Source organism: Salvelinus namaycush, chromosome 28 (genome assembly GCF_016432855.1).
Source record: "Salvelinus namaycush isolate Seneca chromosome 28, SaNama_1.0, whole genome shotgun sequence".
In the NCBI taxonomy this organism is placed as follows: domain Eukaryota; kingdom Metazoa; phylum Chordata; class Actinopteri; order Salmoniformes; family Salmonidae; genus Salvelinus; species Salvelinus namaycush.
The window spans coordinates 31904103-31917436 of record NC_052334.1 but is presented as its reverse complement, the minus strand read 5'-3'; the positions used below and the strand labels follow the sequence as shown (position 1 = coordinate 31917436).

The following is a 13334-nucleotide window of genomic DNA, read 5'->3' as shown; positions in this document are numbered from 1 at the left end:
TCCCTTGTCACAATCCCAACTCATACAGTAGTCCTGAGGATAGCGATGATGAATCATTTTATCAGTCATGTTAAGGGTGTATCCCATCCTTTTAGGACTTTTTTTATCCTTGTCTAAATCTGTCCGGTTAGTCACATGTCTAGCTATAACTTTGAGCAGTTATAAAGTATTTTGTCTCCAGGACAAACATTTTCTACCTAACTGTCTCTTAGACATACAATACAGAAGAAAACACTGGTCCTGTGTGCTTTGTTCACACCCTCTGCTGTCTGGGTGGGGACAAAGACACAGGGGAGCTATACAAAACAAGCTTTGAGTCTAAGTGGTATATATTTTGGCTCTTGTTGGCAGCATTGGAATAGAGCAGTCTTATTCACAGATGCTTGTACTGTATTGTAAGCTTGTCTTATTATGGTGTGAATTTAATTAGAGAGCAGAATCTCTGAATAGTATGGAACACACTAGAACTCTGCAAGGGTCCTCTTATTCTATGGAATGACATCATTGCTATATCATCCACCCTTGAGGATAGTTTGACATTTTAGTCTCTTTTGAAGGAAGTAGGCATTACAGAAAGACTTGACCTACTTTCCAACCTAAACTTGAAGCTTATTTTGTTGGTGTCATCCATGTGTCCAATCATCTATTTAACAAAATGTTAGGCAGTGGAAGAATGCGCTCTCTCTCTCTCTGGTCTCATGTCTGTGCAGGTCTGTGTGTTTCCTGTTTTAGCATGCATTGCATTGTCATTTCCCCCCCCCCCAGTGAAAAGTGAGCCCTCGGTTAACCCCACCCTCACCTTGACCTCTGACTTGCATACCTGTCACTACCCTGTGCCCCTCCGTGTTAGACCTTTTACAGGTTATAAGGTATTGGGATAAGAAATGCTGTAATGTGTAAAAGTGATAGGCTTATAGTACTGTACATACAGAAGTTTATTAGGAAATCATTTTGAGCTAGAATTAGTGAACTATATTGAATTAAATTGTACTGAACGTCTTGATTTGATAACGTAACTTATTTTTAGACTAAATTAGCCTAGTTTTTCTTGGTGAAATCTGGCTTTCAAACAATGAAAACAACTGCTAAATTTAGACATCCCAATTTGGACAGCTGTTATCAGATGTTCAGTAGAGTTGAACCTCGTAGCTGTTAACCTCTTCTTCCTGGTTATTTGGAAAATAAGGACATGCGTGATCAGAGGGAGGTAAAGCTACAGTAGGAGATTACTGACTCACTCTAAATCAATCAACAGGTTACAAAGTGCTTGAGCAGCGTTGACGCTTGACTGACGCGATATTGAACACACACACATGCGCGCACACTGGTAATGATTAACTCCCAGGGTTTTCCTTCTCCATTCCCATGGTGTGAAGCTTCCAGCTCCACCATGTTTACTTACACAGTCACTGACCGTAATGGTGTCAGCGGATACAATAACCCTGCTCTGACACACACACACATCATATTAACTGTTTGTTTACACATTAACACGTGGGGCGAGAGGACGTTTTGGATCTTGATGTTGTTTTTAATTTTGTCTGCATTAGATGCTCAGACAAAAGAGCCAAGACCACAATGCTCCCCTACCCTTGGTGTGACTAACATGGAATTAACAGAGTGTGGTTGGTTGGTTTACCATCGGCTGTGGGTAATGCAGTGCCAAATGCCACAGTAATGATGTATCAGTGCTAAGCTACTTTCATAAGTGTATATCATATTACATGCCATCTTTTGACTTTTTTCCATGTATTAATACTCATGATCATGTATACCATGTGACCTTACCAGGCAAAAGTCTAGTTAGGCTGTAACTTGGCCATATAGCTCGGGAAAAACTGCTGCAGATGATGCATGGGAACATTCGTCTATGCTTAGCTAATTGAATAAGTGGACAGTATCATAGCACGCAATCTTAACATTCCATATGTCTGTTTCCTCCAGGGGAATGTGTGGGTGTAGAGGACTACCACCAGGCTGCTGAGTGAACCTGTATGCCCAGAAAACAGCACCCAGTATGGACATTGTGGAAGACTTCCCTCCCCCACCTCCTGAAAGTAAGTAATGCCAACATCCTCCTCCTCTCTTCCCCTCTCTCTCTGACTCAATCTCTCCCAGCACATCTAAATCCCCCCGTAGCCAATGAGAACACATGCTGCAACCCAGACCTGTCGACAGCTACTATATATATATATATATATACACTTTTGTGTGTGGACACTCCTTCAAATTAGTGGATTCGGCTATTTCAGCAACACCCATTGCTGACAGGTGTATAAAATCTCACACACAGCCATGCAATCTCCATAGACAAACATTGGCAGTAGAATGGCCTTACTGATGTGCTCTGACTTCATGGGATGCCACCTTTCCAACTAGTCAGTTCGTCAAATGTCGGCCCTGCTACAGCTGCCCTGATCAACTGTAAGTGCTGTTATTGTGAAGTGGAAACACCTAGGAGCAACAAAGGCTCAGCCGTGAAGTGGTAGGCCACACAAGCTCACAGAATGGGACCGCCGATTGCCGAAAAATCGTCTGTCCTCGGTTGCAACACTCACAGCCCCTGGAAGCAACTTCAGCACAATAACTGTTCGTTGGGAGCTTCAGGAAATGGGTTTCCATGGCCGAGCAGCCGCACACTAGTCTAAGATCACCATGCGCAATACCAAGCGCAGGTAGGAGTGGTGTAAAGCTTGCCGCCGTTGGACTCTGGAGCAGTGGAAACGCGTTCTCTGGAGTGATGATTCACGCTTCACCATCATCCACCATCTGGCAGTCCGATAGACGAATCTGGGTTTGGTAGTGCCCCAATGCGTAGTGCCAACTGTAAAGTTTGGTGGAGGAGGAATAATGGTCTTGAGCTGTTTTTCACGTTCTGCATGGGCCCCTGAGTTCCAGTGAAGGGAAATCTTAACACTACTGCAGACAATGACATTCCAAATGATTCTGTACATCCAACTTTGTGGCAACAGTTTGGGGAAGGCCCTTTCCTGTTTCAGCATGACAATGCCCCCTTGCACAAAGCGAGATTCATACAGAAATGGTTTGTCAAGATTGGTATGGAAGAACTTGACTGGCCTGCACAGCCCTGACCTCAACCACGTCGAACACCTTCCGATGAATATTGAACGCCGACTGCGAGCCAGGCCTAATCACCCAACATCAGTGCCCAACACCTGAATGCTCTTGTGGCTGTATGCCGCGGGGACTTGCTTCCAATGTCCCAACATCTAGTGGAAAGCCTATAGCAGCAAAGGGGGACCAACTCCATATTCATTTTGTGGTGAGATGTTCGACGAGCAGGTGTCCACATGCTTTAGATCCCGTAGTGGTGGATGTTGCTCATTGTCCTGAGATGGTATCTTTTTTTTTTTTGTAACAGCAAGTGCAGTCTGTATTGTAATGTTTTAGCAACATTAACTAACAGGTCTCTAAAGGGCTCATGGTGTCGGCCATCTAGGTATTCTATGGATTTATTCTGGTCGTGTTGATGAAGTAATAGGTTTGAAACGTCTGTTTTGGTGGACACACTGATGGTCAGCTCAGCTCCCAGAGTGCCTTTCAGGATGGACAGAGTGTGAGCAGAGTGTGCAAACAACACATTCCTCTCCTCCGTTGCTCGTGGGCCACGGACTGAAGGAGTGAGGAGGAGGAGAAATGTGCCACAACTGCGAAGAGCAGACAATGTGCGTCAGTATCCGAGCTCGGGCTGAATACTGCAGCATCAGACAGACAGACACACACACACACACACACACACACACACACACACACACACACACACCCCTCGGAAAGGAACAGGCCAGATAAATCCCTCTGGGCAGCCAGTTGCATTGTTGCCGTGGCGATGCTGGAGCACATCGTAAGCCAATGACTCATTGAGCAGAGCATTGTGGCAGACGGGAGAGGAGGGGAGGCACAGGAACAGAATCCATATTGTGGTTATGAATTAACAATGGGTGCTGGGGACAGGCCTAGTGTGTGTGCTGACTAGAGACCATTGAGAAGACTGCAGGCACGCACATTCTCACAGAGCCAACTGTCTATAGCTTCATCATCCACACTCGATTGCGACCAAATTATTGAATGGGCAATTGATGTGAATCATCTGTTCAAGTTTTAATACAATCCCTCTTACATCACATCCAGCTCTGCTTTACTTGGCCCTGCCTATGCTTCAGAGAGTAGACATGAAGAATGTTAGAATGAATATTCATCCCATGGCTCAGCAGTGATATAGACCTCTTAAGCAGCGGCTAGCTTTTCCTTATCTGTCTAACTGGTCCAACACAGCTGTTCATTACCACGGGTGGAAACGGCTGATTTACTTCTCTTTCCAGCTTTTCTCTCCTAATGTTCTGCTCTAACGCTTTCACTGAAGTTTAGTTTCGGGGGGGGGGGGAAAGGTCAGGGGTCACAGAGCCCATAGTGTTAGTCATGGGCCATTGTCATAACACCAAACTGAGGTCTTTGACACTGTCTGTCAATCATAATGGTGATTTAGACTAGAGTGGTCATCGTGCTGTGGAACTTCAAAGCTTTTGGGTCTCTGAGACGTTGGTCTGTGTAGTATGTATCAGAACCACTTTGGGGAAGGACTTATTAAACAGGTAGTTTAGTCCTGCGGGGTTAGTAACTAACCTTTTTGGCGCAGGCGTGCCGCTAGCGACCCACCTCAGGAACATCCGGTGAAATTGCAGAGCGGCAAATTCAAATTACAGATATAATCATATTAAACATTCATAAAAATACAAGTGTTATACATCGGCTTAAAGATTAACTTCTTGTTAATCCAGCCGCTTTGTCAGATTTCAAAAAGGCTTTACGACAAAAGCATACCATGCAATTATCTGAGGACAGCGCCCCGCTTACAAAAGCAAACAAACATTTTCCAACCAAGTAGAGGAGTCATGAAAGTCATAAATGGCGATTTAAAATTAATTACTTACCTTTGAAGATCTTCATCTGGTTCAGTCACAAGAGTCCCAGCTACACAATACATTTTTGTTTTGTTCGATAAAGTCCCTCTTTATATCCCAAGATCTCCGTGTTGTTGGCGTGTTTTGTTCAGTAATCCACTGGCTCAAAGGCTGTCAAAACATGCAGACGAATACATCCTAATAGTACCGGTAATGTTCGTTGAAACATGTCAAACGATGTTTATAATTAATCCTCAGGTTGTCAATTGTCTAAATAATCGATATTTCAACCGGACAATAGCGTATTTAATAGAAAGGAAAAACAACGAAGGGCGCGCACATGGTCATGTGCGCAAACCAGTACTGCATGATTCTACAGTCCACTGACAAAGGTCTCATTCTTCTTAATTTTTCAGAAAACAAGCCTGAAACAATGTCTAAAGACTGACATCTAGTGGAAGCCATAGGAACTGCAATCTGGGTCCTAACCCATTAGATACTCAATAGGCATTCAATTGAAAACCACCCACATCAAAGAAAATCCCGCTTCCTGGATGGATTTTCCTCAGGTTTTCGCCTACCATATCAGTTCTGTTATACACAGACATTATTTTAACAGTTTTGGAAACTTTTGTGTTTTCTATCCAAATCTACCAATTATATGCATATCCTAGCTTCTGGGCCTGAGTAACAGGCAGTTTACTTTGGGCACGCTTGTCATCCAGATGTCAAAATACTGCCCCCAAGCCCAAAGAAGCTAACGAGTTGTGTAAGTGATGCGGTTGATGGTTAGTGGGCCTAACCTCGAACCTTACTTACTCAGCCTCAGGCTAAGTTTATGTTAACCAGTGTTTGTTGTAACGGCTGTATAAACGTCAGCTCAGTGTCAGACAGGAAGTACTTAGCCAGGACAGGAAACATATCTGATATAAATGAGGGTCAAGAAGAAAAGGTATAGGCCTATACTGAGAAAGCTGAGTAGAAAATCTTCTCATATAAAAAATGCAAAGCGGGAAATTAAGAGTTGTAACCTCTGATTTGGTCATTCAGGAAATTGGGCCAGACATTTTTCACACTTTGTTAGTAGGAACAGTCAGGATATGAGAGTTCACGTTGTAGGTTAATCTAGTCATGGGGAAGCCTGAATCCTGATAGGACAGTAGTGTTTGTACTGGGACTGAGTCACATGAGGAATCTGTGGTATGTTAGAAACTCAGCCCGGACCAGGGAGGTGAAGTAGCAGTTTCAGATGGGGTTGTGACCTCCTCAACTGGAGCTACCGCCTCCCATAGGGGAACTGTGGTATAGGACTCTGGATCCAATAGGAAGTCCATGGACTTAGAGAGAAAGGGAAGTTTGAATGGGCTGAATACAGAGCATTCCTTTCCTCTATTCCACCAGATGAGTTATGTCACCTTCTGTGAATCCTTTGCCAGCATTCCGGCAGGCATTTTGATGTTATGTCTTTTTCTCGTCACACCTTACCACCTTTTCATCAACCCTTTACACCCCTTCCTTACACCCCTTCCTTACACCCCTTCCTCTTTATCTGTCCTACTTCACCTCCTTTGTTCAGTATGGCAGGTCCTCTCCCGTCCGCTGTCAGAAAGTACCAGAGATGTGCTCTCAATGCCTGTCGAGATTTCATTTGAGCATTTTTTTTCTTTCTTCTTCTACGCCTTACAATGGTGTCAGTCAGTGTCCTCAATCTGTCACATGTTCAGTTGAACAAACCTCCTGTGACTAACCCAACACACAACCCTCCCAATGGAACCTCCTATACCTTAGCAGTGAAAAGAACAATAAACTGTATAGAGAGAGCAGGTTGCCCCTAACCCGAAACACCATGTCACTTTAAGAGTAGTCCTCTGAATGAGGTCTACAATGACAATGACAATAATATTCCATATACACCCTCAGCAGTTTAGGTTAGAGAGAGAAAGCAACCTCTCCATAGTGTTTTTTAGACTGCATTCCTTCAGTTTTATTTAACTGGGCAAGTCGGTTAAGAACACATTTTTATTTACAATGACGGCCTACAGTACACCCTCATACTATTGTAGCTGAGTCAGGCCCTATTCATACAGGGATGCCTAGGATGCCTGTTCTGGAACACAAGTGCTACGTCTCAATAGTATAAAGTGACTTCCGTTCCTCATTTCCATTTCTTCATCCACACCGATCTGAAAGGAGAGGAAGCCATTTTGGACTGTTGAGATGGGAAAGACGGTGGTTTTCCTGGTCACTGGGGGTGTGACAACTCTGTTTCCTGTTTGCCTAATTGCATTGTGGGAAGACAATTTGACTCCTGTGTGTCAGTTAGTCATTGGTTTCTTTGAACAGGAAGTAGCAGGTACATTTTTTTACTCTGTCATTAGTTTGTTTTAGCAAGACCTTTTTAAATATTGTGCACAACCTCTAATGTTCCCATAACATCCCCATAACGTTCCCATAATGTTCCATGTTCAACTTTAACTTGCAGGGCTTATTTTAGGCTGATAGCTGATGTTCTCTTGGATCAATACCCAAACGTTAGTTCATTAAATAAATTAATAATTTGCTGTCAACATTGTAATGCAAGTACTAGTAGTTGTCTTACATTACGTTTTGATTGAATTGGAGCGATTATATTAAACTTCCTGTTTTTTTTTTTTATTGAATGAGTTTGGCTAAATTATATACAAAAATAAAATCAGAGTTATATTGAAAACATAGACCCACCCTTTTGCTAATTACAAACCTGCATTTGGTGGAGTGATTTATATTTAACTTGGTACTATGTTTTGAGCTTGTGATGCTCTTTGAGCGTAATTATTAAACTTAAATTGTTCTACTTCCATGTGTCTCATGTTCTCTCACTCTTTTTCCACATTTTTTTGTTACAGCCTGAAATGTTCAAAATGCTTTCAAATTAATTAAAAATAAATCTAAAATGTCTTCAGTCATTAAGCACTAAACCCCTCTTTAATGGCAAGCCTTAACAAGTCAAGGAGTAAAGATGTGCTTAACAGGTCACCATAAAAAATTGCGTATACTCACTCTGTGTGAAATAATCATTTTAACATGACTTTTGAATGACTACCTCGTCTCTGTACCCCACACACACAAGAATTCCAAAACATGCATTCTGTTTTCAACAAGGTGCTAAAGTAATACTGCAAAATATGTTTTGCTAAAGTAACTCTCCATATTTTCAAGCGAAGTGGTGGCTGCATCATGTTATGGGGTATGCTTGTAATCGGACTGGACAGTTTTTCAGGATACAAAAGAAACGGAATGGAACCAACCACAGGCAAAATCCTAGAGGAAAACCTGGGAGATTTTAATTCACCTTTCACCAGGACAATAACATAAAACACAAGGCTAAATCTAAACAGGAGTTGCTTACCAAGAAGACAGTGAATGCTCTTGAGTGGGCGAGTTAGTTTTTACTTAAATCTGCTTGAAAATCTATGGCAAGGCCTGAAATGGTTGTCTAGCAATGATCAACAGCCAATTTGACAGAGTGTGAAAAATGTTTAAAATAATAAATGAGCAAATGTTGCACAATCCTGGTGTGCAAAGCTCTTAGACTTACGCAGAAAGACTCACAGCTGTAATTGCTGCCGAAGGTGATTCTAACATGTATTGACTCAAGGGGTTGAAAATGTATCTAATCAAGATTCTATTAGTGTTTTAATTTTGTATTAATAGTACAGAGTATTTTGTGGAGATCGTAAATGTTTTTTTTGTCCATTTTAATCCCACTTTGTAACAACAAAATGTGGAAAAAAGTCCAGGGGTATCAATACTTTCTGAAGGCACTGTATACGTTAGCTGTGTTAATCTGACTCTCCGTCTCTCCTCTCTGTGCTTAGTGTTGGCGGACGATGTGCCTTATGCGGATGAAGAAGAGGGGGAGCAGTTTGAATTTGACGACAGTGGGGATGAGGTCCCTGAGGCAGACCGGCCGCCCCCTGCCCCTCTGGCCCCTGACTACGGGGCCCAGACCAATGGTGTGGCCCCCCACCCAGAGCCAGAAGGAGCAGACTCCGAAACCCACCTAGAGGGGCAGCCCTCAAACCCAGACCCCCCAGCAGCGACAGCGACTGTGGACACAACTACTGCTACAGTTGCCGCATCACTTCCAGCTACCATGGCCACAACAGACACAGCAGTTGTGGCTGCAGCAGAAGGGGAAGAGGCTTCAGCAGTCCTAGTCCCAGCTGACACAGACAGTGACCTACCCCCTCCTCCACCTTCAGAGGACTCCTCTCCTGTAGGAACAGACTCTGTTGGTCAGTGGAAACAACCGTTCAGTGTTCCTCTTTAGCACCTGGAGATCTGAAGATGGGCTCTCTTTTGTCTCACCGTAGTCCAAATATACACAAATAATGTACCTCCACAAGCATATCATCGCTCCACACTCAGTGGGTGCTGTACAGTAGAGCGTGTCATGCAATCCATCAGCGCATGTTGTGACTATTGCCTCCACATGTTATATAACCTCATTCTGGCACATGCTCCATGTCAGGCAGGGATAGACAATAGCACCGCCCGTCTCTCCTGACGCCTGGTGTCGCTGGCTGCATGGTGCAGGGTGACTCCTGGAATTCATTAAAAGAATATATGCCATTTAGAAGACTCTTTATCTAAAGCGACTTACAGTCATGCGCGGATTCATTTTTACGTATGGGTGGTCCCGGGAATCGAACACACTACGCCGGCGTTACAAGCACTATGCTCTCTCTACCAACTGAGTTACAAAGGACCCACACACAGTTTGACACCAGCAGGATACTACTGCTCTCTAGCTCATCCTCTTGCTAACACATACATTCCATGCTCTTGTCCCTCTCTAGCAGTCATAGCCCAAGTTCCTATGTCTCTCCCCCTCTGACACTTACAGCCCAGTCCAATTGATATTCCAGGCCCCTCTCCATTGGCTGTTCAGTAGTGTTTGCCCTTCAGCATATCTATATGTACACTCTTAGGACAAAAGGGTTCCAAAAAGGTTTTCCGGCTGTCCCGATTGGTCAACCCGTTTGGGTTCCATGTAGAAGCTTCTGGGGAAAAAGTTCTACATGTAACCCAATAGGGTTATGCCTGGAATCAAAGAGGGGAAACCTAGTCAGTTGCACAACTGAAATGTGTCTTCTGCATTTAAGTTAACCCCTCTGAATCAGAGAGGCGCGGGGGGCTGCCTTAATCAACATCATCGGCACCCAGGGAGCAGTTGTTGGGGGTTAACTACCTTGCTCAAGGGCAGAGCAGCATATTTCGCCACCTTGCCGGCTCGGGGATTCAAACCAGTAACCTCTTGGTTACTGGCCCAACACTCTTAACCACTAGACTATCTACCTGTAGTGTGTTCTAGTGGGTTATTTATCTCTTCTGACTCCAGGGCCCGAGATGAGGCCTCTCTCTCTGCTGTGGAACCGTAAACACACAGCTGTCTCTCTGTCTGAGCCAAGCAGATTGGAGTATTAAGAAAATTTGCTGTAAATCAGTCAGTATTCTTCTTCAGTGTTCTCCAATGATCTTATTCACTTAACCAAATTGCTCTTATGAAATGTTATGGCACTACCTTTTTAAGTATTTCGGCACTGCAAAGTAATCCAGTACCAAACTAGTTCCAGCACATTCAGAGCATCCTGCAACTGTAGCTGTGTTGTATTGATGGGGCTCATTTGGGGCTAACAGACTGTATTACATTTCCATTGTAGATAAGGAAGTGTCCAGCGATGACCCTCCCCCAGCCAACCCCAGAACCACCTCCCAGAAGAAAGTCAACCCCTACTCTGTGATTGACATCACCCCCGTCCAACTACAGCAGCTGGAGCAGCAGCATGGGCTTGCCCCTTCCTCACCGGTTGAGAGGGTGGGAGGAGAGGGGGAGAAGGAGGGGGAGGGACAGGATGTTTCCCCCACCAGTCCCCCCTGTGTCCCCCCGGGTTACTCTGTGCCTGTGCCCTGTGGATACGCCACCCCCTCTGGCGTGCCCCTCATCACGCCAGCCTACACCACGCCCATCATCATCCGACACTTCTCTGTGGACGAGGACGGTAAAGGAAGAACCCACCCAGAGTGGAAACCTGTAGAAGGATTTGAACAGACGTTCCTCTTCTATTCTTTCTACTCTGTTCTGCATTCATGCCGCGAACCTCAGAATATCATGATGTAATGTATTTTATACTGTAGATTGTTTCTACAATGAACCGAGCACTGAATAATGTGGTGGGCATGACTGTTCAAACTTTGACTTCCTTTTCCTATGGAGGAATTCCCCCGTCCTCTCCCCTACTGACTTTGAGATGAGAGCCTATGGCACCTGCATACTCTGTACTCCCAACTCATTTTTCCTCTGCTTTCTCCGTCACATTCCTTTTTTTCTAAAGCCTTGCCACAAGGAAGTGGGGGCTAAATTTAGCCGGCCACTAAATTCTGTGTTGGCGTTGAGGATTTTCCTGTTTTCTCTCAATGTCACAGTAGCACTTTTCAAATTCGTGGCTTGGCCAGTCTGGGGGGAAATTGCAGTGTAATTTAAGCTAGCCAACATATCACAGTCACTCCTGTGAAAAATGCGAAGACATTTGGAGTGTTTTATAAAAGTATTTTAAAGGATATATTCTGGAGTTAAAATGCCAATACATTGATTGACTGTTCCAATATACTGTAAGGTTGTTCTGTAGGAAATATTCTGAAACGTAGGCCTATCGTTAATATAATATAGCAGTTCATCATTACAGTTTTTAGAATGAGCAATGCATTCTGAAGTATCTTTATAGCTCTTTAATACAAGTTTAGTTTCAGTGATGGCTGCCCCCTGGTGGTACATAAGGTTTATTGCAAACTGCACATTTTAGGTCATGTTTTTATTTATTAAAGGAGTAGTCCAAGTTCATTACTGTTGTCTCTCTCGCTCTCTCCCTTCAGTTACTGTGGTGGGGACATGCAACACTTCTGTAGACAGGTGAGTGACTCTCCTGTCAGGCTCTTCACTGATCTGCTTCATGTCATCTAGTTGATCTGCTAGAATTTGTGATTGTGGCATCTTGGTTATTTGCATTGGAATAGCAGATGGTTATAATTTCTCTTTTCATTCAAGTGTCTTCAGTGAAGAGTATCCTGCCATCAGGGAGGAGGATGCTTTGTCCAAATGGGTGTCGGACCCTGCAAACACAGCCTGGATGGATAGTGAGCAATCATTCTCTTCTCATTTAGCTACCAATGAGAAATATGTCATTTCCTGCCATTTTCTGTCCTGTTTGTGTTTACCTAGTATTTACTACAGAATTGTGGTAACAATGATGCATACTTTTTGGCCTGCTTAGAACACCACAGGACGGGCATTAAGGTTTTCAGAGCATTCTGTGAGGATGTGAGTCCACCACAAAGTCCCATGCACAATGCATGATTATGCAGTTTTCAGGATTCTGTCTTTTTTTTTCTCAAATGAAACGCCAGACACTTCCTTCCTCTAGCTCCTTTTGAGGAACCCGGCCCTTGTGTGGTCTTGCCTCTCCTCAGTTCCCTGAAACTGTATTTTGTTCATTGTGGGAAGATTTGTTGCACGTTGAGACCTTTAATTCATTGGAACATGGTTGCTTTGTCATTTAGATCCAGATGAAGTAATTTATGATGACGTGCCCAGAGAGAACTCTGATTCAACTACAGGTTAGAGCAACATTCTTTGTGCTCCTTTTATCCTTCTTTCATTGTACTGTCATTGCCCTTTTGCCACAGTGTCTGAGTACCTCTGCATAGTCTTTTTTAACTCTTTTGCATTTCTAAAACATAATGTGCTGGAATTATTCATCAGATTAATGTCATGTGCCCCTAATCAAACTGTGTTAGGCTATGTTCAGTTGATGCCCTAGAACTGCCGTATAGAATTTGTTATTCGTGCCAAGGACTTTTGATCTGATTTATGATCATGCTAACTTACTGTACATGAACACAAAGTGAAACATGGCAGTTTAATATATTTCACCCTGATTTTTATGCTGTTCCCCTTGGTTTTAACCCTTTGCCCCCCCCCCCCAGAGACAGATGAGATGATCTATGACGATGTGGAGTTTGGGGAGGAGGGCTGTGGCAGCTCCCTAGACAACGGTTGGAGCTCCAGCGAGTTTGAGAGCTACGACGAGCAGAGTGACGGAGAGGGCCACGGGGAGAACGGCCTGCCTGATGCCTTCATGAGAGGGAAGCCACCGCAGAGCAAGACCACCCATGTATGTAAACTAAGCACCTTACCCTCCCGCTGTCTGCAGACCTGTCTGTCTGTGGAGGGAGAAGGGTGGAGAGGGGGTGAGAAGAGTTGGAATTTGGGTACAAGAAATTGAGGACAGTAGGGGGAATATACAGTAATATACTAAAGGGCCATATTCTATAGGGAGTAGAAGATTGAGAGAGAATAGGAAGGTTCTGTGTATT

General features: G+C 43.9%; 1 protein-coding gene across 1 annotated transcript in view; it reads left to right on the top strand.

The window, feature by feature from the left end:
- The window catches only part of LOC120023072 (rho guanine nucleotide exchange factor 10-like), a 105214-nt gene that overhangs the window by 23221 nt on the left and 68659 nt on the right, over positions 1 to 13334 (top strand). The window contains exons 2-8 of the mRNA XM_038967027.1: positions 1945 to 2057; positions 8777 to 9196; positions 10625 to 10963; positions 11835 to 11871; positions 12007 to 12095; positions 12519 to 12575; positions 12945 to 13132. Coding sequence (XP_038822955.1) covers positions 2018 to 2057; positions 8777 to 9196; positions 10625 to 10963; positions 11835 to 11871; positions 12007 to 12095; positions 12519 to 12575; positions 12945 to 13132 — 1170 coding nt within the window. The 5' untranslated portion in view covers positions 1945 to 2017. The remainder of the gene's footprint in view (positions 1 to 1944; positions 2058 to 8776; positions 9197 to 10624; positions 10964 to 11834; positions 11872 to 12006; positions 12096 to 12518; positions 12576 to 12944; positions 13133 to 13334) is intronic.